Source organism: Dreissena polymorpha, chromosome 4 (assembly GCF_020536995.1).
Source record: "Dreissena polymorpha isolate Duluth1 chromosome 4, UMN_Dpol_1.0, whole genome shotgun sequence".
Lineage (NCBI taxonomy): Eukaryota > Metazoa > Mollusca > Bivalvia > Myida > Dreissenidae > Dreissena > Dreissena polymorpha.
Genome location: NC_068358.1, coordinates 85,421,163 through 85,449,022, shown reverse-complemented (window position 1 = coordinate 85,449,022; position 27,860 = coordinate 85,421,163). Strand labels below are relative to the sequence as shown.

The window sequence follows — 27,860 nt, the reverse complement described above, 5'->3', positions numbered from 1 at the left end:
GAAAAATGTCATAGCTATTTTTTCGGAAGATACAGTTCAGTATAATTTCAAACGGGTGAACACAGGGGTGTTAATTTTTTTCTTTGCCGAGTGCACCAGTATGACCATACAATTTGGAGTATGCCATATTGCTTATGGTAAAATCACGATTTATATACATGTAATTATTTTGCATATACATGTACACTATGGGTTTTACCAACTCTTGACCGGTTTCTCCTTCTTTTATTTCAGATATAACGATAAGTCAAGGAACCTGTCCAGGCGGTGAGCAATTTCATTATTATCCCTTCCAGTGCTGGAACCGAATTTTTAAGGCCTTTGCAAACAGTTTAGATCCAGATGAGACGCCACAGAACGTGGCGTCTCATCAGGATCCAAACTGTTTGCTATTCTGATAGTATTGTTTGAAAAAATAAAAGAAAATGCTAATTTTAGAAATTCAGCAGATGGCATTTTTGCAGACGACAAATTTCCCAGCATGCAAAGGGTTATAATCCGAGCCTCGTTCTGGGAAAGCTGAGCGTTATGCATTCGCGTAGAGTGTCGTTCCTAATTAGCATGTGTGCAATTAGGAACTACACTTTACGCTTTCTAGGTATTTCTCTTTTAAAGAAATACTCTTCTTAGCAGAAATCAAGTTCAGGAGGCACTAAACTTTGATTTTAATAAATAGAAGCTACTGCCACAATTTAGCAAATCCTTGCTATGATCTGTTTCGTTCAAAACATATCTAAGGACAGCATGCAAGTGTTAATGATAACTGGTTAAACATGTGTACCTTCTAAGTTAGACTTACCTGTAATTGTAAGCCATCTGATTTTGTTGCATGTTTTCGTTGAAGACTACTGTGGCGACATCATGGCCGAGCTGTGCACGGACAACCAGTGCATCCAGGTAGATCCGGTTTCCTGGAGCTACCCGCGCAACGTGAACGCCACCGTGACATACACGTGCACGAGTCTGCTGAGCGGCTTCTCTTCCATTTTCAGTTACTGCCCCGTGCGCACGTGCCAGACGGACTACCACTGGACCAACAGTAGCCTCTCTTGTGGAGGTGGTGCATGCATTAGTCACATTTGTTGTGTGTATATGCGCGCTCTAGAGCCCGTGTGTGAGTGCGTGAGAGCGTGTGTGTTCACCAAATATGTAAAAATTCACCAAACGGCTAGTATAAATAAAGTTGTTTTTTAGTATAGTTTATTTGTTTCCTCAGACATATTGAAACTGATGGCAAACTTAGGACTAGTTCACTACATAGAAAGAATACCTGTAAATACCAATTAATAGCATATATTTATACTTATATTTGTCTCACTCAATTTATAAACTTCAAATCCGTGAATGACCTATGAAGAACAAACAGAGCAACGTCGTATGATTATTAAAAGTGAGTGAATCTGATGTGCGTATCAATACCATGTGTACCATATTGAATGTAAACGCGTGAAATTGCTAATCGTGTTACTTAGTAGCCATTTTCTTGTTTCGCGTTTACAGTGAACGAGTGCTACACGGCGGGCCAGTCCGCCCAGTATACGGGACGCCGCATGTGCACGGTGAGTGGACGCACGTGCCAGCCCTGGGTGGACCAGAGTCCACACGCCCACCCATACAACACCCTGGCCTCATTCCCCGACACTTCAGGTTAGCATTTGGATACTAAAGTATAATGTTTATTTATCTAACTTATGGAGAGTGTTCTGTTTTATGTTTTTATGTCAAAAGTGTCGCACTTATTCCAGATTTTTTCAAAATTTAAAACGCGAAATTAAAATATTAAGTCAACATAATAAATACTAATACAATCTCTAAAACACGAATTGACACACAGTTTATCTTATCATTTGCTGTTAACAACGTAAATGCATGTTTGTCGTTGTAAGCGTGTGTTTTTTTTTAATAAAACGGCGGTGGCCGTTATGATGAACAGTACATAATTATTATATTTATTTTGTTATTTTTGTATGGAGATGTGAGTTGCTTTCTATGTGTAAACTACATATTCGCGCTACAAATTGAATCCGAGTATATTTTACAGGATGTTGAAGCGCTATTCTCTGACAAATCACATGAAAGCATTCTGAATCTGTATATTTGCCGTTTCTGGCTACTGGAAAAAGAATTTGAGCCGCGAAAAAGAGGCTGAATACATGTTCGTTAAGTGTCGTTCACGATTTGCCTGTGCATTCTGCACAAGCTTATCGGGGGCGATTCTTTTCATGTTTATTATATGTCTGGTTTAAAGAAAGCATCTTCTTTGAGAAAATCCCGAGCAGGCGGAAAGTGGCGTTCCTGATAAGCCTGTGCGGACTGCACAGACTAATCTGCGACGATACTTTACGCTCATGAATTTATCGCCGTTTCCCAGAGCGCGGCCCATATGTATCGTAAAGTGTTTCTGCTACTCACGTTTCAGCTGCCGCCCTGGGCTCTCACTGCCGTGACCCAGGGGACAAGGGTCAGCCCTGGTGTTATACCACCGACCCTGGGGTTGAGTGGGAATTCTGCGGACTCCCAGAATGCTCTAGTAGGTAACATCGTTGAAGGAGGTGCTTGCGTTGTAGTTTCCATCGCGGTTACACATGTAGAGGAATTATTTACAGTACTCAAAGACCTATATAATACTAGATCTTTGCAGTACTGGTTTAAATTTGATGAACGTTTGCGCTGAAATACATTTAATTACTAATTAAATTTTAACGAATGCTTTATACTTAATAAAATATTTAAACTTTTTTGGCGACACAAATTGCATAGATAATGTATACCGTACATAAACCCATGGTTTCGAAACTTAAGATTTAATCAAGTTTGGTTTTCTATTTGTGGTAAAATGTAAGACCATGACAGTGTTAAGCGGTATATTCAAAATATTTATAAAAAAAATATCGTTTCATTTCAGCCCTTCTTGTCACTAGCGGCACGTGCTTGTCAACAAGTAAGTTGTCTGCATTTGTCACTATTCCGTCCATCCATAAATATTCATATTATATACCATTCGTTTACTTCTGGTGCATGCATTTGCAATATTTCTTCTTTTAGAAACATGGCATGTGCTTTGTATTTTTTCTGATCAATCATGTTGTATGGCGGCTCGTTACCTCTAGCAACCAGCTCCTCCGGAAGTACCGTCCTCACGCCGACACCAATGACAACTGCGTCGACACCCTCTCCGGGTAATTAAGCAAACAAACCTGCTTTGTGTGCATGTTAACGAATATTATTACATAATATTAATGCTAATGATCTATAAATTGATTAACTTAATTAACACGTACATGTCATAACATAAAATATTGTTTTGTTATTATTATTACACGTACTGCGCTAAATTATAATTGTACTATGAAATCTTTATTTCATGTGGTTTAATAAAAATGTATTTGAAAAGTTACAGACAGCCTCTACCAGCGTGTTTCCGGTAACAGAGTCGGCGTCCAGTTTCAGACTGCACTTTCCAACATCCGGTCTGCTACTTCCTGTTGTCGGCGCTGCTATCAGATGACGTCATGTATAATGGTCGTGTATGAAGTCGTTTCAGAAGCGTGTACCCTTTACCGAGAGGACGCCGAAAGTGTCAGCCCCGTTGACTGCAGTTCACAGAAGTGCTTTGTATTACAGTCGCATGTGACGGGATAATATTTGAAATATATATGGGTCGTTAATCTAACATGAATCCCACCGATCGTTATGAACTCTAGTTAGTAATGAACACAATACGCGTTTACATCTACAAGTAATAAAGCAGACATAATTTCCGAACCAGCGCTTATAGTTAATCATAGGTCTCAATTAAATGGAAAAAATATTGGGATCGACACAAATTTGTATTTACTGCTTTTATTCGGACAATCAACAGCTTTGTGCGCATCTTTACAACACTTCCGGCTTACGACCTTCTGGCCTAATGCCTTCGCACCACAACTCCACAGTGTAGTTAGTCAACCGATAAACAACGATATATTAAACACTACATATTTATTATTATTATTATCTTAAATATGAATTTACACTTTGAACCGGGTAAATACATAATCGAATCCCATAACCCATGTATTATACAGGAGAAAGTAACAATGGCACTACAATCGTTTAACAATGATCTTCTGTTTTTATATGAACGTACTAATTACTATTATGTTAATCGCTCATGCCTTGATTAATTTTAAAATTGATACTCGACAGTGCGACAGAACTATGACGACAACGCCACAACAATGTGACGATGACGCAACAGCACGATGACGACAGCGCCACAAAAACGACAGTTCGATGAACATTTCGTTGCGTCTGGTTTACATCATCATGTTAACGGAATAGTACTGCTGAGTATCGACTTTACAGTCAATCCATGCACATGCGATCGCCCAAGCGGGTCTATGTACATACGCACTCGCCAGTCTTTCCTATCTTATTGCATTAACATGCCCATAGTTGGTTTACTTTTCTGGTAAACATCACAGCTCTCCTAAGAATCATCTTATAACCAATTAGATAATTTTAAAGTATGCCTATCCGACTGTGATGAAGTTAATGGCTCGTGGAACAAGCGTTGTCAGCGATGTTTGAAATAAAAAGTTGACAATGGACGGCCGTGACGATGCTTATGCGGTGATGCTCTGAAAGTCGAGGGTGTCATTTACGGCTACTATTATCGTAGCGGTCACTATCACGTGGCCCTTGTTGTTGATAATAAAAATGTCGGTTATCGGCTAATTCACGATCTCGTAAGTCATCGAATCAAGTACATGTACTGCCTAAATTATTTTTCACTGGTTCCCGGCTTTGTATGACACGGACAACAATGTTATAAGAGTAATATTGTAATAGGTGCTTTTAACATCAACAGGTAACTTCCACTTAATGAGACGTATACTATCTGGCGTCATGAAATTAAATTATGCAAACTGTTATAGAATATTTTTCAAAATACAATGTCCTTTCACTAAACTTCAACATTTCATTACTTCTACTTTTTAATTTAGCAATCTTTTTTTAGGATGAAACATATCCCCAGTAAACACTTCAAAACCTGCAAGATACATACCTAGGCAATATAGTTAAGTTCAAACATACATATTTATAATTATTAATAATATATTTAACTAACTGGTGTCACTCTTATTGCATTTTCCACCATCAACAATCTGAATTCAAGATATATTTCTTGCACAATGTTATGTTGATGCGCTATTTAAATTTCATTAAATATGTGAAATGAGCAGCTCATAGTGAAGCAAACAGTCTTGTTGCAAAAAAACGAACGATTTACCTCTACACCATGAAGGCTCATGATTGTAAAGTCGCGAAGCCAGCGACTTTGATTTTTTGACTTTAACCGAATTTTCGTAGTTTTATACACAAATGAGTAACGATTAGATTTAATCAATTGATTATATAAATGATCAGACCAGGAAACAAGTAAAATAGTCGCGTGGACGTTTAACTTTAACAGGTTCAAACCGAAAGTGAATGAAGGTCGGATTTTCGAAAAACGTGATTGTGTGTTAACAACAGTCAAACAATACAGCACCAAAATATCTTCAAAGAAAACGGAATTTTATATCAAATGAAGTCGACTGTTTTATTGTGTGTTTTTAATAGCCCGTTATTACTGTGATAATACACAACATGTGGATACTGTGACCATCTCACAGTAACATACCAACACCACAGTCTGCCCATGTTTGAAACGCTTCTTCATTACAGGGCTCTCATGTACTGCAAACTTACTTGTTTGACATGTTGATTAATTTTAATAGTTTAAATTGAATTAATTAAAGAGTTGGGAGACCTAGTCTTGAAGCGTAGAAATAAAGGATGTTAACATCCATTAACCTAGCATGCATGTAAGCACATAGACTAGACATACGTGGTCATATGTAATATGTAAAGAAACTATACATGCGTATAACATAGTAAACGATTCTATTTAATTTCAAATAATCTGGATGAAGTGTTTATGTTAAAGATTATTTGTACCGATAATCATTCGATGGCCTGCCATTTATTGGTACATTAAATGGTTGAATATGAAATGTATTTACATAATAATCTTAAACCATCTATACAGCACACTCTTAAAAATAATGCAGATACATGTTGGTACATAAAAAGTCCGCTTTATTAAGCTCTCAGTGAAAGTAGTAAATTATAAAAATATTAGATAAACTTATGAACCCATGGACATCAATCAATGTTGAGTTAAAAAAAAAACGATAAAAATTTAACAAGTACGAAATAAATGAGTTTATAACCTAAGGGATCGGGTTGCAGAATCAACGGGTTTTTCAGGGGTTTACACACGGGCTTAACAGAATGTAAACACACCGTAAAAAACTTTATTTTTGAAAATATCTCAAGTTATTGAAATACTTTTGCTAACATCTTTTGTGAATAAAGGCAAGTTTTTATTGCAGTTTGTGTCGATATCTTAAGGTATAAGAATAAAACATTGAATACGTCTGAAATCGGTGCCTAATACGTTGCGTGAAGCATAACTGTATACATGAATGCAGTAAAATATAATTTTTGAACAGGAACACATTGTAATTAAATAAAGTAATTTTGATGTTTTTCAAATTTCCATAGGCAGCATTAAAATCTGTTTTTCATGCACCAGTTGACATTCTTAAGAAAAAATGTTTTACCGGTGTGTTTACATCCATTAACGTTTAATTGGGAACCCCACAAAGTTACGTGATCCTGCATCTTGGGGATATGCATAACCGGAAATCATTTCGATAAGACAAAGATTTACATATCCAAATGTATTAATAGCTGTTATCAAATCTATATGCTAAATAACATCATATGAAATTATGAAAGAAGAGTGACATAGGCATTTAATTTCAAAACATAAACGATAAAAATGAACAATGTACATGTATACATGTTTATCCTCGACTAACCATGGATCGCCGTAGTCACAATAAATCATAAATTGCAAACAAAAACTAAAGTAAGAAGCAATTAACTTACTTGTAGCATGAAGTTTATCCATTAAACTTTCATTTTCACACAAATATGAATGTCAATGAAAGTTAAATCGTAGTTTATAATCCAAAACAAACACACACATGCTTCACTGCATCTTTGTTTTTGAAAGTACCTTGAATCACCGGAAATGACGTCGTCTTAGCCATGTATTTTATATAGGCTAAAGCTAGTTTATCTGTGGGATACATGAACGATCTAGGGCATGGCATTATTTTGGCCGATTGTTACCAAACGTCACTCTTTCAGACTGTTATTTAAATGGTAAAACAAACCTCAAAATAATGTTGACCCGCAGTAAAAAAAACAATTATTGCACACAAATCAAACCGCAAAAAGGTGTGTTGTATTTCGAAACATACCATGTTTGTCTTGGTCATCGGACTTTTTTTACACACCTCTCTACAAAGTAAACTTCTAACAGAAAGTGTTTAAAACTTTTCGCAAGTTTTCTACCTTATAATAACGTGTTAACCGTTATTAGCGTCAGATACATTGAATTCAGACTCTTCTTGTAGTTATTGAAGAATTTCTAGTGTTATGTGAAGTATTATTCTTATCAGCCATTATACGCGTGCATTGTATTTTGATATAATTGCAGCATCGGCTACATACGTATCATAATTAAACATTACAGTATTGCGCATGGTACTAAAAAGCTACGCCTGGAATCACTAAAAAACAAAATTATCATTGTAACACTACCTTCAAATTATTTAGGAAATTACTGCATGTCCACATTAAAAGGACGAGGGATATTAATCCATTTGGAGACTTTATAGTAAATGTTGGTAGCGAACAACTTGCAACAACATATACATAGTGTATGCAAATAAGCAAATTACGTTTTTATACAAGTCACAAAGGAGTTTCACCTCTCTGTTTTCTTTTATTGTTCGTTTGTTTAGTTGTTTTCAACTGTATTTCAGTCATATCATAGTGGTCAGATACTCTGATTTACCGGTACTAAGTGCATATACGTATGCCACCGTCTGACAAGTCCGACCTAAATCGCATGTAGGGCGAGACAGGTAAAAAGGGTACACTTACCAATGCCCACATAACTAATGTTGCAGGGCCGGAGATGGTACCCGCGATCGACAGATTTTTAGTCTCTACAAATGAGCAGGCCGCCTGACTTAACCTTTATTAAACAGTGCGTTTGTTTGAAAACATAAACCATGACATATTCAGCACAGATAATAACATAAGCGTAAACGAGTTGGTCTCTTTTAATAACGACTTTTATTTTATGCTTTCCGGTGGTTTTTAGAGAAATATCAGTGAATTAAAACAATCCTGATAATTTCACTGCTTCAAACAATGAAAATTATCAGTGAAAATTATCGATAATTTTCACTGTTTATGTTAAATGACGTCATTTTTTCGACGAAATGACGTCATTCTCCCAGGATAATTCTTTTGTTAAACTCTTTAACAATGTATATAAACTGTGAAAAAAAGCATTAAATAAAAAGATAATTTGTTGCGTTCGGTGGATTATCGATTTTAATTCACTGGTGATCATATAAAATATATATTTTCTACGATCACTCGTGAATTAAAATCGATTATCCACCGAATCCAACAAATATCCTCTATGTTATTAAAGCTGAATATATCAATAGCATTGCAAGGTGGAAACTTTTGGAGTCATTTCGTTATTTTGAATAATAGCATATGTATTTTAAGTCCCTAATTTTATAACTCGCAGTAATTTTAATACATTGTTCGTTAATCATCACCATATAGATATACTTTGCATAGTGATTTTTTAACACTATGTATTAATACCGATGTTTATGGAGCAGCTGTTATGTAAAAACACTTCAGTTTCCTTATCAGTTAAAGTGATACAAACAAAAGGCCATAGATTGTAATATGAACTTACTTACGTGAAATAATGTCTTAACTGATGAAATATGATATTCTTCACCTGAATAAGCATAACCTTGGTTGGAAAACATCAATAGCTTCCAATACAGCCAATATGGTTCAATATGGTTTAACTCCATTGGGCGCATACATTTTAGCGCGGTATAGACTAGTTGAATAGCATTCGTCAGGAGCTCACTTATATCAAGTTTCGCGACAGTTTCGCAATAACGAAACAAGATTGTGTGCCTAAATCGGTACACGAATTATTTTTGGTAACTGGTGGCTCTTTCAAAAAGCATTACAGCAAATTAGATGGAAAATGGCGTATATCGTGAAACTCGGGAATCCTCTGATTGTCCAGGCATGCAGAACAACAATAAGTATTTTTCTCATATACAATTTATAGGCGTATTCTTTTATTATTATTTGTGTATATTTATATAGCAAATAAGTACTTTTTTCATATAAAATTGTCATGTTAATTTTTTTAAATTTATTTATTATATTTAATCTAATACTTTAATCATACCAAGCTTAAGTTGGCATAGTTTCGCTTTGGCACCCTTCAAAGCCGACAGTATCACAGTACAAAAGAAAGATACATGTATTTTCATAGCAGCGCGCATGTTTGCATTTTTACGAGCTTGCTTGCTGAAGTAAAATATTCTTAGCTCTAGCGCAGGACTGAACCAGGGTCAACCGCATGGTAATAAGAAACTGTAAAAACTGCGTCGCTACAGACCCAGCTTATACACAAGTTTGTTGGAAAAACCTTGTGTCACTACACTCATGCCGAAATAACCTTGTGTCACTACACTAATGCCGAAATAAATTGATTTCAGCATTCAGGTCAAGTACGTTAATGTTTCCATTTGGAACGCAGTCGTTTCAATTATAACGAGTGTGTGTTTACGATGGATTATTAATAAGTATACAATGTGAATAACAGTGTTTGAATAAATTACATGAATGAAACAGGTAAGACTGAATTTTCGATTTTTAAAGATGTCCAATGTAATCGAAAAACGCGGTTGGATTAAGAAAAGTGTCAGTAATATTTTGTGTTATTTTGCAGGGGCGAAACAGAAATTTAATTTCGAACAAAATCGTCTGTGTTCTACTTGAATGTATAACATTTGGAATACTGATCAAATTGTAATCGAGGCATATAGCGAAATTTTGTCTTCTTACGACAACCCTCGCTATGTTAAACTTTTTTCAACTCGTCGGATCAATTTAAGTACTCACAATCACAAACATAGTACTCTCTATTTACACGTATTGGATATTTTTTCCGATTTCGATTTCGAGTGATGATCATTAAAGAAAACACCAATATTTTGATTTTTTTCTTCCTCAGTTTTATTTTCCGTCTTAACATACTGCACAGATTTGTGTTTTGTGTAGAATGTGTATTGACTCTTTGAAGAACTAGTACTTGTAGTTATAAAGATCCCATCGGGAAATCACTGTCATAAGACGGACACAATATCAATTACACAAATGCTACCTTTAATACTATAGCCTTTGACACACAGGCGGTTAGCGTGTGGCTATGACATTAACAAGTAAAACATAATTTTGAATAAAAAAATATAAAATTATAACGAAAAATCAACTTTCCTGAAAAACAAATTTCACTATCAAATATATGAAACAAGATATTCAACTCAAAATGACCCGAAAACAGAATGCATCGCTTTGAACAGCCACACCTTCATCAATTGTGCAGCGATTTCCACGAACTCGGTCTTGTTCGATACACGATACAAAACTCGAGTGACCTACTCGTCACCGATCTGACCCGATCTAAGACTGAAATCTTCATGGACTAAAGGGCATTATCTCTGCAAAGTTCCCTGACTTCGGTACAATTATTCAATAAAACGTATGAAAAAAACATGATTACCGTTCTTGCCGTTACTTTATGCTTTAACACTAACTAACTGTCCAATGCCTTTTGAAACCTTTGTCTACATACATTTCAACTGGCCGACATTTTAAACACACGAGTGATTGTATTGGTCCAACGCGAAGTTGTGTCTTTACTCCTGGAGATTTCATGTTTGAATTGGGTCTGATTGATGACGAGTAGGTCACACGAGTTCTGTATCGTGTTATTTCTTAAAATTTGACCCAGCATTTGTTAAAATATTACATGATATGTACATTTCAAGAAAGGAAATGATGAAGATAATGGTTTTGATTTTTTGTGCAGTATCAAAATGTACATCTGGGATTATTTATTGCAATGACAACACGTATTCGTTATGTTAGACGATACAACCGATATTAAAGGCAATGCAAATTGCCGTATTAGGTTTTATTTAGTAATGTGTGACACAAGCGGCGGTTTACACCTTTATAAACCTCCTCATATTCTTGTAGAATCTTTTCCGTGATAGCAATACAGGTGTTAATATATATAACCTGGTTTTTGATTACAATTCCAAAAGTTTAAAAAAATATCATAGACGCATTTATTTCACAAAAAGTATGCAGCTGATCTCGTATCTCGATGAGTCAGTTACACTTCAATGAGGCTCACGGCATAAACCAATTGACATAAAACAAAGATTAATAACACAAAATATATCACAATTTAAAAACAAACGTTCATTAAAAAGTCATTTATACCCTGTAAAATATATATGAAAGATGAAATATGCGGAAAAGGAATAAACGTCCAAAATGAAGTCGATATACCGTTGGAATCGTTTCACCGGTTGTCAAACAAATGTTGGATCCAATATCGGGACCATAGACACCGTTGAACGAAAATCCACAATTTATCAGGCTTATTACATGCACACCTCTTTATAAAAGCTTTGCTTTTATCAATTATAAGTACGAATTAATTTTTAAAAACAAAGGTCAAATGAGCACAGACGAAAAATCGCCAAACAATAAACCTTTGATTGCGGATTTTAAGCGCTGTTTATAAATGTGTGTACGACTATAATATCTTATAAATCAGAAGTTCAGTTATATGCCATACACTATTTGAGTAGTATATGTAAAGATAATAATTGAGCCGTGCTCTGTGGAAAGGAGGTTTAATGCAAGTGGGTAAAGCGTCGTCCCAGACTTGCTGAGCAGTCCCCACAGGCTAATCAGGGACGACACTTTCCGCCTAAACTTGATTTTTGCTAAGAAGAGATTTTCTTTAAACGAAAAAAAATATGAAAGCGGGAAGTGTCGTCCCTGATTAGCCTGTGCGGACTGCTTGACATCTGGGACGACAAATTACGCACATGCGTACCCCTTTTCACAGAGCACGGCCCAATTTGATCAATTGCGATCCTTGTGCTGATCTCTCTGTTTTTGGAGTTGACTGAAAACGATAATGTAACGATTCGCCCTACTAAAAAGTCGCCCCATGTATTATGACGTTTCGATGCATCAATGTTAGCGGTACAACTCCGTTATATTTCGATAGTTTGTAGTTTTGTTTGAGTGTATAATGTGAAATCAAATGACGTAAAATACTTTTAAATGACATCAAAGTTATACTATCACATAAATATAAAATGCAATTAAATTAATAAAGATATAATACAATTATAGAGAGCAAAAATATAGCAACTCAGAATCATGTCATCGAAATAGTTTATGATACAATATTTTATGAAAACCGATATTAAAATAATAATAATAATAACAATAATAATACTACTACTACTACTAATAATAATAATACTAATACTAATAATAATAATAATTATTATTATTATTATTATTATTATTATTATTATTATTATTATTATTATTATTTTATTTTTTTTTTATTATTATAATCATAATAATAATTATAATAATAATAATAATAATAATAATCAAACACAAAAATAATAAGAAAAAAATCGATTGCACGGACATCAGGGATCATTTGTTGCCGAATTGTTCTTTAAATTAATACTATATTGTGCATCAAATAACTATGCATATCAAGGCTGAAAAGAAACCACTTTTTTTTAAAAACATTTTGGATGCAGTTGAATAAATCCCTTGTTTATGTGTCTTAATATGTAATACATATAACACCGCCATGAAAGTAAGCAGTTGTTATTGACTATACCTTTTGAATCATAAAATGGTTGGATATTCAGATGCACCCAAATAATTGCTATCAAGTTCAAATACGTTATTAAAAAGTCAACATCAGTGTTGAAATGTTGTGCATGTTTCGACTGTATGGCAAGTTTAAAGATATTTCTTGAGCTTTTAAAAGTAGTAAGACTCCAAAAACAAGTTATTACTTTGATACATAATATGATAGTATTCGCATTGTTTAAATGAAAATTCTCTACAGTCTAAACAGGATCTTTTCATGTTACAGTGCTGAATGTAGTTTGTGATATTTAGGACAACTTGAGTAGCATTGTTTTGAAATATTATAAATAAATACTGAAACATGACTGACAGGAACATTTCAAAAAGCGCAAACAAAGTGTACTACATTCGATATAAAAATAATATTATACATTTATGAAACCTATGCCCTACTTTGTAATAACAGTTGCTATGTTTAATTGTCAAGGTGTCAATCAGATCAGTATTGATATGACAAAAACATCACCACATGCAGACTATTTGTATACTAATAGCATACTAATTCGATCTTGCATAATGATTCGGTTCCAAAAGTTCCCAACGTTATAATGACTGCAAACTGTATGTTATAAATTGTATATAACCTATAAACATCTATTGATTTGACGCTAATGTATCTAAATTCATTTCTTTTTCATCTCTTTGGATTTATCTAAACAATAAGGATCCATCTAAAATTCCAAATGGAATGTCATTGCCAGAATAGACTTCGCTTGCAGTCTCCTCGATTTAGGCATCAATTGGAAGCCCGTTGCACATACGATTCGTTATATCACATATATCTGCTTCAAATGGCATTGTTATTTTTTCATAAACGGCCAAATGAATTACTGCAAATAAACCACAGGACGGGCGTAATATTTTCGTACAAGCTGGGTAACAGGCTAAATTCTTCATTGTCAACTTATAAATTATAATATTGTTGAGATTGTCTTCTCAAATTATTTGCAACAACGTTTCACTAGTATTTCAATAACATGTATGTGTTTCCCTTTTTTGTCGACCTGTTTTACGTTAGACAGAAAAATATTCGCAGCTTTCTTTTTTTCATACACAATGCAGAGCCGTTTAACCCATTTATGCATAGCGTCTGGAAAAAAAGGCATTGGCAAACAGCGTAGACCCAGATGAGACGCGGCGTCTCATCAGGGTCTGCGCTGTTTGCTTAAAGAAATTTCTGTAAGAAATATTCTAAATATAGAAATGAATATACTAGACATCCCTAATTTTGGAAATAAATTGATCCAATTTCGAAGGATGGGAGAGTACACTAGGCATACATGGGTTAAATCGAATGTCCGACTTGTCTGACCACGCTTATTTTAATGTCAGATTAGTATTATTTTCCTGTCTACTTATCCATGGACAAAAACAATCTTAGTTTGTAAAATTATTCTTATGTTTTAACAATTAAATGTTAAATGTCTTATATATGTAAGTATTATGTTGCCTGTAATGTATTATTCAATGAAAATATTAATCAGTAAAGCCTTGAATAGACTATATATTTTTGTATGGACAAAAGCCTTTGTTCGGGATAGTGGAACATAGAAACGAACTCGTAAATGAAAAAGTAAATAATTTTGATATTTCAACACACCTGTCACAACAGTTGCAGCATATTAATTGGCAGTTCTGATAACGACATTGTACGCATCACAAAACAAATGATCTATGCGGTGAAGTATGATTCTATATTTGAAAGTATCATTATTCAAGCTTTCGACCAACATAAGTTAATTCAAAGTATTGAATGCAACAGCAGTGCTCGCATTTTGCGACACAATGCAATGATTAATATAACATTTCACAAATTGCACCCACTCTGTTTTTTGTTTTATGTTATGATTTAAAAAAAAACAAGCCTCAGTTGTCGTATCAATTTTCTCAAAAACGCTATAATGTAACAGGTGATTTTAGTACGGATTTTAGATTTGATCTCATTACATACACATGCACATTATTATTAATTAATTATTGGTGCTTTTTGTTTCACTTGAGCTTTTCCCAATAGATACGAAGAATACCGCCCGACGACACCTGTCGAAATATGAAGCAAGTTGATATTTACGTGTTGTGATACACACGGCATTGTGTTACCTACACCAGTGTTTGAAATTGTTTGACAGGTTCGCGTTACACTTTGGGCTGTATTTGCATCTACTGATTTGAACAAAGAAGCAACAACTGCTGTTACAATTAACAATTTACATATATTTGTAAACGCTTCAATCATATAAACGATTGAATTGCAATATGTATTAATTTGATCGGTAGGCGATCTCATTACATACATTGTTATTACTACGTTGGATTACTTGATGCTTTTAGTTTAACCAGAGCTTGTTACAATACTGCCGAAAAGTACCACCCAACGCAATATGCCGAAATGTGAGACAAGTTGACACAACAAAATACGTTATCCTTATGCATAGCCAGTTTTGAAAAAACGGGCATGGTTTCAGAACACTTTGAAGAGGACCGATTAACTTTGTTACATTCAAACAAGAAATTGTTTCAAGAACAAATCAGTTTACAGTAATTTATATGTATAATTGTAGATAAGTCCTAGCAAGTTTTGACTATATGAGTATTATGGGTATTATTTTATGAAAATCTGTAGACGACCACATTCTGATGCTTCATACGCAATATTATCTCTGTGGGCATAGCGCTTACAGAAGAACAATAATTTGTGTTATTTTGCTATACTGTGGAATAACTTATGTTTTTGGAGGTATACTTTTCGCGCTTGTTTGCTCCCGCTAATGCGCATATTAATGACCACCACAAATGTACACCAACGTTGACATTTGTCCGGTTATACGCAAAATGGTTGTCCATCCGAGTTAAGAATGTACTATGCCTAAAATTTCGATCTCTTTTTTTGCTAACATTAATATTATGCACGTATTTTTTTATATTAAATTTATGTCAAAAAGCCCAAACGATTAAAAACATCTGATGCTACATACACAATATAGGAAAACTGATGTACAATATATTGGCGGTATACATTAATAGCACTTAATTAAAGTAAACGTCGCATGTTTATACACGTACTTTAAAGTATATTGATAAGAACAATGATCTGTGATTCATAATATCATTTATTCAGGCAAGAGAGAGTCAATTATACACAATGTAAGATTGGTTCTCATGTGGAAAGTACAAGATTAGATATAACTTCCTCGATATTCTTACGAAAACCGCCAACAGCTGTCGTTATCCAGCCAGCAATATTGAAATCTACAAAATTGGTGCCTTTTTGAAAAAGCAGTGCACAACACGTATAAATAACGTGTTTGTTTTTGCGCTCTCGTGCGAGCACCTAATTATGGGCCTATTTTATCTTTTAGTATTAACATAACATTTAATGTCAAAGCGTTTTATAAAAGGCTTATATTGAACAAACTGTTCAAACAGTATCCATGAACAGAGACTTGAATTGCACTCACAAAACTTTGGACAGCGCCAGCAATGGGAAAACCTAACGCCATCAATATTATTCATTTTTTAACAATTTTACTCATACATATGTTGTAATTTATAACGTAGATATATCACAATATCAATCTGCCATATAATGCATGTTCATATTGTGTTGTAAAGAGCAGCTGTTGCAACATTAATTTGATAGTACCCAGTAGTCTGTTACATTTATCATTTATTTATGTCAGTTCTCAATTCGCCTCTAATATATGTTAGAATATGTTGCAAGGACCTTGAAATGCACTGCGTAAAAATAAAAGGTAATTGCGTGTTTTGTTGATTTTGTTCCATTGCATTGGCAAACAACGGACGTTCAAGAAGCCAGAAGTCAGATACTGGGCGCAGGATGCAGCGAGTCTACCTTACTCTGGCGCCCAAATTATGATGCTGGTTTATAAGTTTGTAAAGTTTCATATCCATAGCAGCAATATGTTCTGATTTGTTACAAGTTTTGTCTTTTTATTGAATTACTATATAAATGCCAAAGAAAAACGAACCACAATAGGTAATTAAACATTTTAAAACAATGGATTATATTATTATAACAAGAGCACCGCATAGCGGGTGCCAACGCTCGGCTGTGGGTGTAGTTTTTAATAAATGAAAGCTTGTCAGAAGTTTTATATTAGAGGTAACAGTGACCTTGACCTTTGACCAAGAGAACCAAAATGTGTTTCATGTAGAACTCATCAAGGTGCATCTACATATGAAATTTCACAGTTGTAGGTGGAAGCACTATGATTTAAGAGCCAATGTTAAGGTTTTATCAGGCGGCGGACGGCGGACGACGCGTTGTCTATGATAACACCTCAGGTTTTCTCCAAAAACAGCCGAGCTAAAATTGAATCCAACCAGCAGCAAAACTTCGTGAGTGCACGCGGCACAATTTAAAAATGTCATTTTATCTACGACAGAACAGATGAAAAGATGAAAAGAAGTACAAACTGAAAACGACAAACTAATATAACCAGCCCGTCTGAATTAGAATGCATAAAAATCGGAACGTAGCTGAAAACTAAAGACGCTGGAATCAATCTGCATTCATCCCTTTGATACGGCTTATGCATTGTGTTAGTGCAAGGTATTGTTGCATAGGTTCTTACAACAACGCTTAGCCCAGACGTTAATAAAGTTATTGTTTTTAACCAATTAATCAACCAGATATTCAATCTATGTAATTCAGATATTTAGATGAAACTTATAAACAGAGAACAGGCTATGGCGCATCACATTAATAAGCCTGACGTTGAGGTACTACATAGAAAACACAATAAAAAATAGTATTTATTTTTTAGTGCTTCAGTTTGAATCACAAATATGCTTTGCATATTGATCGATATCGTTCCGTGCCGTGAGCAAATCCTTCCTTTCGTGTTTCTTTCCATCTGTTTGACTGTTTGTCCAAAAATTCCAAGAAGCACTTAAAGAACTCGGAAAGTACAACAGCAATTAATGGGATGCAACATGAGAAACCACTTGATTATACGAGTAATATCTCCAGCGGTCGAAACTCTTGAATTGTTTACTCAGAAGTGAAGACACCGAATACTGCAGTACCACGAAATTTAAATAGTATATGAAACAGTTAACACTCAATCATGCATTAAATATGCACACAATTGATTTTACCACACAAATCTAAGTGTTCTGATGCAATAAAAAACAAATGAACATAATAGCTGCCGTGAAAAATAGAAATTGAATATGATTATAAATCTTCACATGTTTGCGGGTAAAGATTTAATAATAACAGTTTTTAATGTATCGTATTATTACAGGTAGAGACTACTGTATTGCTTTCAAAACTATCCTCTGGTATAAAAGGTAAGTAAAATATAACTTCTTTTTCAATCTTCATTTGACATGTTACTTGACCGGCTCCGGGCATACTGGAAGTTCAAATCAAATTCTATAAAAGCAGACACAAAAAACGTCAATTTATTTGAAAATATAAATGCAGTAACATTATTTGATCCGTATACTATTTGCTATAATTTGTCAGCGATACAAAGTTTGGATATTTTTGGCGGCCGCTAGTTAAGGTTTATAACAACATTCGGTACAAACATTAGTGTACATATTATACAATTGATCTTTATTTAGACATGCTATTCGCATGATGGTCGAACTGGCCTAAGTCGCGCACGTGTTACTATGTTAGGTGATACAGTGCTTTTGTGCCTATAAACATGCAATCAACGCGTGATGCAGTGATTGGATAAAACGTCCATGTGATACATATATGTGCAAGACTTTCAAGTATATATTGCATCGACTACCCTATTTGCTGCAGTTCAGAACTGGACATCAAGTTGTTTATGCGGTAAGTCAATCTATTGTTCGTTTTTTGGACAAATGCGCGGGGAGCTAGAAGTTAATTCTAGCCTGATGCATATTCGATAAACTGAACAAAGTATCAAGCTAATGCTATTCGATTAAATCAGTATGACAATTATGAATACATTCATAATTTAAATATTTGAATAGATTTAAAATTAATATTTGTAAAATAAAGAATTGTATGCAATATCTTTATTATATCCTATAAATTTATAAGATTATTCAATATGAATACAATACGTATGAATATATATCATTCCGAAGTAAATCTTAGATGAACGCTAGTTTGGAAGGAATGATCTACAGCTTATTAGTAAAGAAAAATGCCATGCTTAAACTGCGGATTGCTCCTTCTAAATTAGTTTTGCTTCTTTGTGTACAATGTTATTGTTCGTGAAACTTGCCAATGTTAAAGTATATTACAATTATGGATTAAAGTATGCTGTCACGTATTCTTTTCTTTTTCAAATACATTTAAAATAAATTAAAAATACAGCTTTGAGCTTTTGCATGTGTACTAAATTCAAATCACAAAGATCATAGTATTTAAATGTTAACCTTACCGTATATGAATATTGTTTTCCTTTGCAAATATTGTATATAATTCTTATAGCCTTATTCAATTATACTTGGCGATAAAAGAAACGATTTGTGATTAAACAATTTTTATAAGCCCAATTTTAATGAGAATACCATAAAAGCGGAAAGTGTCGTCCCTAATCTGGGACGGCACTTTACGCACAAGCATTAAGCCCAGTTTTCTCAGAACAAGACACATATAGATTTTTAGAATGATAATGCGTGTAAACGTGTGTTTTTATTTTAAAGGGATATTATACGATTTTGTCAAATATTCATGAAATTATATAAAATGTGTAAAAACCCTATAAAACATATATTTCAATATAAATTAAAATTAAAGTTAACAAGAACATGTGTCGAAAAATGCAAAATAAGCCAGATATTTAATTCTGAAATTGGAATGTCTGTATACTCAAATTCGCCAGCGTGTATATCATGCATGTGTTATTATCGGATCATCATGGAATTTAGTTATGATGTCTGTTTGCTTAATACATAGACAAGCAATATCAATTTACAATTGAGAACAAGTTTATTTTTTATAGCGACAATAGTGGCTTAGGACCCGAGACTTACTAAGTATATCAGTCTAAAAATAGAGCGCGGTAACGTTGAAATAATATACCTACATCAATACTTGTTCATAGAACCATACAACCAAAGAATGCATAAATGAAAAATATACTGAAAATAGTATGCATTTATTTAGACTAAACTATAACAAGATTTGGATTTTATAAAAAAAAATAAAATTATAATAGCACCTTTTTATCATCTTCTCTAGTAGACGTTAATTAATATCAATTAAACATACTTAGCATCTTCGTGCAAACAATATGAAGTAAAAGAAGTATCGACATTATATTTATTCTACTTTTCTTTATTAGCGTATGATGAATATAATATTCGCGAAACTAATGACAAGTATAGCATATAGTAGAAATTGAAATCTGGGAAGTCAACTAGCCGATCTTCTTTATTATTATCACTCGTTGTAGTTACCGTTCTGTTAAATAGATGCGTTTCGGTTCAACGGACAAACATGATAATTCTTCTAATAATGTGCGTGGACTCGCAAATCTAAACAATTAATATATTGACCCTTTACCGCGAATGGGGCTTTTGTTATCCCCACGTTTTTCGGAGAAAAAGTGGGGATATTGTATTAAGGTAGCACACCTCTAATGGGAACATATCCAAATATAATCTAATTAATTATTTTCTTAATCAGCATTATTTCACTGAACTACATGCACATTTGTAGGTAGGCTTTCCATGCTTTAAAAAAAAATATACCGTTTTTTTCAAAACCACCCCCACGCTCAGCTTTTGTTCAGTTTATTTTCACCCCTGGGGTATATAAAAGTTCCATAATTCATTCAAATTTCCAAATATGGGCATGCTGTTGGTGTGTATAGATGCAGTAAAGGTGTTTACAATTTAAACAAGATGAAATAAGTATTCTTTTACAGACATTTATTTTTTACAAATTTTTATCTATGGAAGAGCGCCATGAAATGTAAGTGATTTCAGCCAAGTACAAATTGGGTCGGTTAAAAACAAAGTGTCATAATATTCAAAATAGTATCATTTAAGTTATATTTTAAACATAGTTTTTATAGAAACACTATATACAGCAAAAATACCAAGAAATAGACAGATTTACCGTTTACTTTTTGAAATAACAATAAAAATGCAACATGCATCATTCGTATTTTCAGCAGTAAATCACCCAATTTAGCCATAACGTTGTTTCAATTTTAAAAATTGAAGGATGTGCATAAAAATTTCAACATATTAAACAAAAAACATAGCATATATGCTACATTAAATCAAATTACGTTAGAAAAGAAATAAAACGTGTCGCAAAAAGTATGTGATGTCGGCAGGATTCGAACCTGCGCGGGAAGATCTCAAGAGTTTACTAGTACATCGCCTTAACCACTAGGCCACGGCAACGTCACACTTATGCGAGCTTAAAATAGATATCCATAAGTAAACAGGTAAAAAGGCTCGCCAATCTTTGCAGAAATCGCGAAATCGTATTTTTTCAGATGATATTTGGATCAAAGTCAATATTTATTGTGAAAATAATGCATTCTAAAGGAATTACGTAAACATATAACAAAATTCGAAGTTTGAAAAAAATAAAATGCATCTCTCGGAAATGACCGATCATTGAAGATCGGCAATGATCGTAAAATAAATCGCGGGAAATCATTAAAGGTGCGCTACCTTAATGTGCGTCTGTCCGTCCGTCCGTCCGTCCTGGCCACCTGCTCCTCCTACACTTTTAGCACTATAACCTTGAAACTTACATACATGGTAGCTATGAGCATATGTGCGACGGTGACAGTGACAAAATTTTGATCTGACCCCTGTGTCAAAAGTTATGGGGGTTGGTGCGGGGCCGGGTCATAGATTTTCACTCATTTTTTTATGTTATTTTACATTAACTTCTTCATTTCTGCACCGATTGACTTCAAATTGATACTGAGCTTCTCGTATGACACTAAGGGCAATCTCTACTATGCATGGCCCCATTACCAACCCTGGGGCGCCTCGGCCACATAGGCCACGCCCACCCAAATTGCCTTTTTTTATAATTTCTTAATTTCTTTACCGATTCACTTCAAATTGATACTGAACCTCTCTTATGACAATACGGTCAATCTCAGCTATGCATGGCCCCATTACCAACCCTGGGGCGCCTCGCCCACATAGGCCACACACACATAGGCCACGCCCACCCACAATTGCCTGTTACTATAATTTCTTCATTTCTGCACCGATGGACTTCAAATTGATACTGAACCTCTCTTATGACAATACAGTTAATCTCATATATGCATGACCCCATTACCAACCCTGGGGCGCCCCGGCCACATAGGCCACGCCAACCCAAAATTGCCTTTTACTATAATACCTTCATTTCTACACCGATTCACTTCAAATTGATACTAAACCTCTTTTATGACAATACAGTTAATCTCAACTATGCATGGCGCCATTACCAACCCTGGGGCGCCCCGCCCACATAGGACACGCCCACCCACAATTGCCTTTTACTAAAATTGCTTCATTTCTACACCGATTTACTTCAGATTGATACTGAACATCTCTTATGACAATAAGGTCAATCTCAACTATGTATGGCCCCTTTACCAACCCTGGGGCGCCCCGCACATAATAGGCCACACCCATCCAAAATTGTCTTTTACTATAATTTCTTCATTTCTACACCGATTCACTTCTAATTGATACTGAACTTCACTTATGACAATACGGTCAATCTCAACTATGCATGGACCCATTACCAACCATGGGGCGCCCCTGGATCAAACATGCGGCGTTGGGATACGCGTCGGCCTCTGCCGCGCCATTTCTAGTTTTACATTGTTTTAAAAAATATTTAAAATTATTTGAACTGTTCATGTCAGATGTTGTGTGGTCTTTAAAACGTTTGTCATTTCAGAAAAAAACGCACTTCTGACTTTTCAAAACATCACACAATGTCTGTCGTTTTAACACTGTGTTTGTTTGCGATACTTGGATTCGACTGGTCCTCGAGTTCACACTTTCGTGGAGCCACTATCATGTGGGAGCCAGATTCATCAGGGACTGCGGTGAGCAATCTGACCATAAGGGCTAGCATGGTTGTAAATTTCAAACGTCAATGGAATAAAGATGATGATCTTCATATAATGATTATTGAATACATTCCACTTTAATTTATAAAATAAATGAATATTAAATAAATTCGTTTTTGTCGATGATAAAGAAAGCTGAATAAGATACTGCAATTGAGTATTAAATATAATATGCGGACGATATTTCCGCTAACATCAGTATTAGTTATGATGATGATTATAGGTTTGCCGTAAATGTGTTTCGAAAACGTTTTTTTTTCGAGCAAACTTACAAATTTTAAGATTATTATGTTTAAGTCCTGTTCAAACGTCTCACGTTTTATTCTGCAGATTCAAATTCATTTTCGAATATCTTGGAGAAAAACATTTTCTATCGACTATAATTGTAACGACCTAACAATCAGTAGAAGGACACTCATCGGAACCGATAACATGACGTGTTTCTCTGGTTGTACCGGATCGGTCGGATCACTTATGTTCCTGTGTACCGATTATAACGACAAAGAGGACTGGACCACTGGAAGGAATACAATAACATACAAACCCGATAGAGCCGACTTTACGTTCGGGTAGCGTATCTTAAACGAATTTAAATCCTAGATATTACAAACAAACTTGCAATTAAAGCATTTAGTACAAGGACGCAAATGAATTTGATATTAGGACAGCTTCCTGTTCTATAACATATGTATTGGAATGACAGATCGCGTCATAATAGCATTAACTCTTAAATTATACAAATATGTCATGCATTTATATGTTAACATTTGTTTGAATGTAAGTTAAAATGCGATTAGGGTGTTTATAGTTATTTGAAGAAAAAACAGTACACTGGGTCTTTTTGTCGCTTGTTATGCACTTACTATAGTTGACATATAAATAACGTTATTTCAGATATACAGGAGGAGCTTGGATATCTACACTTGTTTATGGTTCGGATAGCAATTGGAGTTTACAAGCCACGGTGAACATGACTCGCCGATCAGAAACTGGACGGATCAATCGCTCCCCCACCGTCGACATGGCACCTATTGTAGTACTCATCGCTGGTTGCAAATACACTATTCAATTGCCCGGTAATATGATTAAATACTTACATGTGTACATACCTTTTTTAATGTGATGTTTGGCTTGTTTCACAATGTTGCGATAAAGGCACAGAAGAAAAAATTATTCACTCCCTGGCAGAAATATTTTTAACTGATTGTGACCATGTTTTGAACTAGACATGGATAAATATGATATAACCAAATCTCCTTTACACTTGTAAAACAATCTGCTTCCTTTCAATGTCTTTTCAATCCATTTTAAGTTTAAGTACTGCTGTGTTTGTGACGCCACATAAACCAGTGAAAAAGTCAGCCGATATATCATATGGGTGTTGCGCGAGGCTGTCTGCCTTAGGCCGCAACCGAGCGTTATGTGTGCGGCCTCATAATTACGATGCGCCTTCCGAAGTCCACTGATTTCGGGAAAACGAATTTGAAATAACTCTTTATAAGAAAACAAATCAGAAGAACAATACCATGTAAGTGATGCGTAATAGTTTTTCACGTTGTTAATGCTATTGTAATAAATATGAGGTATAATAATAATTAGACATTACTTTCGTAATTTGTTTTTGGAAATAAGGAAAACAAATCATAGTGGTTTTTTTTCGCCATTTTGTTTTTGGAATGGGCTCGTTAAACGGACCCGTAGATACGTTAAGAAAAGGCTTGGAAATAAACACAATGCCACAGATAATTTAAAATTAGGCTATCTGCCTTATGATTCGAAACTAAAAATAATCGAGTCGCCACAATTATGTACAATGCGACAAACAGGGGATGTTTGCTTTCGCGAAGTTTCTTCTTGCAATAATTTCAAGCATCAATTAAGCTGTAACCCTTGACCAAGCCCTCGGTGAAGCTTCCATTACTACCTTGTACGACTTCCGTCCGTGGAATCCATCCCTCTAAAGAATCTATACACTTAAACAGAAACATTACAGCCAATGAAGCACCATTTGAATTCAACGTAATTACACATATGCTCCATAAACTCGTTTAAAGAGTACCGTGCCTTTTCCTCCGATTTTTTCCCGCTCGCATCCGCAGGATAAGATACCAACTTGTGTGTGTATTTCGAAGTTTATGAGGTTCTTTCCGTGCCAGAGGCTACATTATGTGTGCACCCAGAGTGTGCCCCAGCACTCCGACTTAATTAACTCACTAGACTTACGAAAATTGGGACGACTTTTTAATTAAAGCTGCAATTTTCAGCTATGTCATTTTTTACTGAATGGTTTTGCGATTTTTATGTGGTCTCGTTATGTGGGGGGTAGCCGAAGTAACCCGAGGAAACCCCACCTGTCCGGTATGGTGACCACCAACCAAACTCACATGCTGCGGTCAACGGAAACGCTTAAGAATTGTGGTAGTTCCTAGAAATATAGCGCTCGCTCGATAAAAACAAAATAGAAACTGTTTTGTGAATACAAGTTTTACGCTTTTTGCATTCACGCATTCAATCTCATTCACCATAGGTTGATTTGATTGGGATTTGTTTAGGCGTGCGTTTGTTATGTGATTAACTCTGAGGTCGATCAATGCCCGTTTAACGCCCGACGATCACCCGACATCGGATTGTTTGTAACTGTATCGACAAAAAATCTAGATATTTCCCATGGACAGATTCATCGTGCTTTGATCTTCCGATGATTTTTCGATCTCAACTCCATTCCTTCCCGACCCCGACGTCGGTTAAAATTTTTTGTGAGACTTAACATTAACCCGGACGCCGCTCGATGCTACAAAATGACCCGGTGACCGTGGTGCGATCATCGGCCGGGCGCCAGCCCGATGATCGGAAAAATGCCTCATCCGCTGATCGGACGATGATCGGTCTCTATTGGTGACTGGTGTATTAAAGGGGCCTTTTCACAGATGTTGGCATTTTTTAACTTATTCATTAAATGTTTTATATCGATAAATGTAAACATTGGATCGTAAAAGCTCCAGTAAAAAATCAAGAATAAAATTAAAAAAAGGAAAAGAACATTGCCCGGACCAGGTTTCGAACCAGTGACCCCTGGAGTCCTGAAGTAAAAACGCTTTAGCCTACTGAGCTATTCCGCCGTGCACACATATTGAGCGTATTTTATACCCTATATAAGCAACCTTCGTAGTTTCACAAAATTTAACGATAAAAACAGAACTCTCCAAATTATTCAATCGTTTCGCGTTGCAACGCTTTATAATTTTTAGGTTTTAAAATCGTCAAAAGATGCATATAATGGCTATATTAGACCATGGTAAATGTTCAGTTTTACTGTTTCCTCACAAATTTCATAACTAAAACGAAAATTTGCGAATCTGAAACAACTTTTTTCAATTTTGTCAATTTACCAAAGCGTGAAAAGATCCCTTTAAACTGTGTCACTCATCGGACGGCGGACGGCTCCGACTTGTCCAGTCTTCTCGATGCATGGCAATCGGACACATCGACCGGAAAAGTTAAAAACATTAGCGTTACTTGCGTTGACAAATAAATGTATATACGCAAGATGTGGTTATAGCAACGATTCTATCTTGTAGTTGGTGATGTTGATGGGGACATTGTCAGATGCAGATGGGCCACAACATTTAAGGAATGCGGAGGAATTTGCAACGCAACACCTGAGGCGTACATAAATCAGGTAACTTACAATTATTAATGATACACATACATATTCTCGTATAATTAAAAATGTAAGAAGTATTATCAATAGTGTGTGTAATTATTTGTTTCGCAATACGATTCAGTGAGAAACTGGAGACTTGCTTGTACACATACTTGTATTTGCCCAATATCCCTTAGACTGCATGCACCATATCCTTCACGCCGTTGAAAAGCGGCTACTATGCAGTGGCCGTCCAGGTGGAAGACTTTAGCAGTCGTATGAGCACCACGCCTCTGAGCAGCATACCTCTGCAGTTCCTGCTTCACGTTCCCCCATGTGACAGGTGCACGTGCGACAGTGCTCCGCAGTTTGTGCCACCCACACCAGCGTCGGATGAATGTTACTCTATAGACGTGGGTAACCAATTTCAAGTGTCTATTCGGGCGAGAAGTCGTTACAGGTAAGCGAACACATTTTTATCGTGAATTGCGTAGTTTGTTTTTCTGTATGGATATAAACAAAACAATTTACACTTTTATACGGACTAAGCTATATTAGTAAAATTTTGCATTTTATGTTTTAAACTTCTTAACAGATTTTAACCAATTATTAGTTGCATAGCCCGTTCTAAAGCAGCATCACAAGCATGAAAATTGTATGTTCAGTGTAACCATTTATGTATTGTATTTAGAAAATTTGTCACTTAGCTGCAAATAAAAAGGTATCTAATTTAAGCAAGTATTTATCGCTTGATAATGTGTAACGACTATTTTTTTCAAATACTACTATAAAGTTTAAAATTCGTATTCTATAGTTTGCGAGGTTTCACAACAATGACAGCTCTTGGAATGAAACACTCTGTGGCGACAAAGACTTCTGACGGCACGTTTCACTACATGTCTATGAACGTCACGTGGACACCCTCGGTTGATGACGGCGGCCGAGACCACAGTCTCTGTTTCTACGCAACCGACGACAACAATGGGTAACAGAGAATAAGTTTTAAACAATTTGGCCACGATGGCTCTCAAGCTTTAAACTGCGCTCAAGTGATACAATAGTTGCAACTTTGACTTCATGACCTAGTGATTGACTTAACGGGCGCCAGTTTTACACGTTTTCTAGATATTTTCAAGGAAAACATTTAAGAAATGTCTCATCAT

General features: G+C 35.2%; 2 protein-coding genes across 2 annotated transcripts in view; both read left to right on the top strand.

Annotated features, from left to right (window-relative positions):
* Nucleotides 1–849: 849 nt before the first annotated feature.
* On the top strand, nt 850–3,766 carry LOC127876251 (plasminogen-like). The gene is made up of 6 exons (XM_052421328.1): nt 850–1,057; nt 1,501–1,647; nt 2,420–2,530; nt 2,906–2,941; nt 3,111–3,179; nt 3,395–3,766. Exons 1-6 carry the CDS (start codon nt 862–864, stop codon nt 3,640–3,642), a joined length of 807 nt encoding a protein of 268 aa, XP_052277288.1. The 5' UTR covers nt 850–861; the 3' UTR covers nt 3,643–3,766.
* A 15,028-nt stretch (nt 3,767–18,794) lies between these two features.
* The window catches only part of LOC127878565 (CUB and sushi domain-containing protein 1-like), a 30,863-nt gene continuing 21,797 nt past the window's right edge, over nt 18,795–27,860 (top strand). Inside the window, exons 1-7 of the mRNA XM_052425096.1 lie at nt 18,795–18,805; nt 22,880–23,030; nt 23,385–23,623; nt 23,949–24,130; nt 26,633–26,733; nt 26,895–27,157; nt 27,512–27,682. Coding sequence (XP_052281056.1) covers nt 18,801–18,805; nt 22,880–23,030; nt 23,385–23,623; nt 23,949–24,130; nt 26,633–26,733; nt 26,895–27,157; nt 27,512–27,682 — 1,112 coding nt within the window. The 5' untranslated portion in view covers nt 18,795–18,800. The remainder of the gene's footprint in view (nt 18,806–22,879; nt 23,031–23,384; nt 23,624–23,948; nt 24,131–26,632; nt 26,734–26,894; nt 27,158–27,511; nt 27,683–27,860) is intronic.

Coding starts and splice junctions, on each gene's coding strand:
- LOC127876251 (XM_052421328.1), top strand. CDS start 862: ATGGCCGAGCTGTGCACGGACAACCAGTGCATCCAGGTAGATCCGGTT. Junction 1,058..1,500: donor CAGTAGCCTCTCTTGTGGAG/GTGGTGCATGCA, acceptor TCGCGTTTACAG/TGAACGAGTGCTACACGGCG. Junction 2,942..3,110: donor CGGCACGTGCTTGTCAACAA/GTAAGTTGTCTG, acceptor CGTTACCTCTAG/CAACCAGCTCCTCCGGAAGT.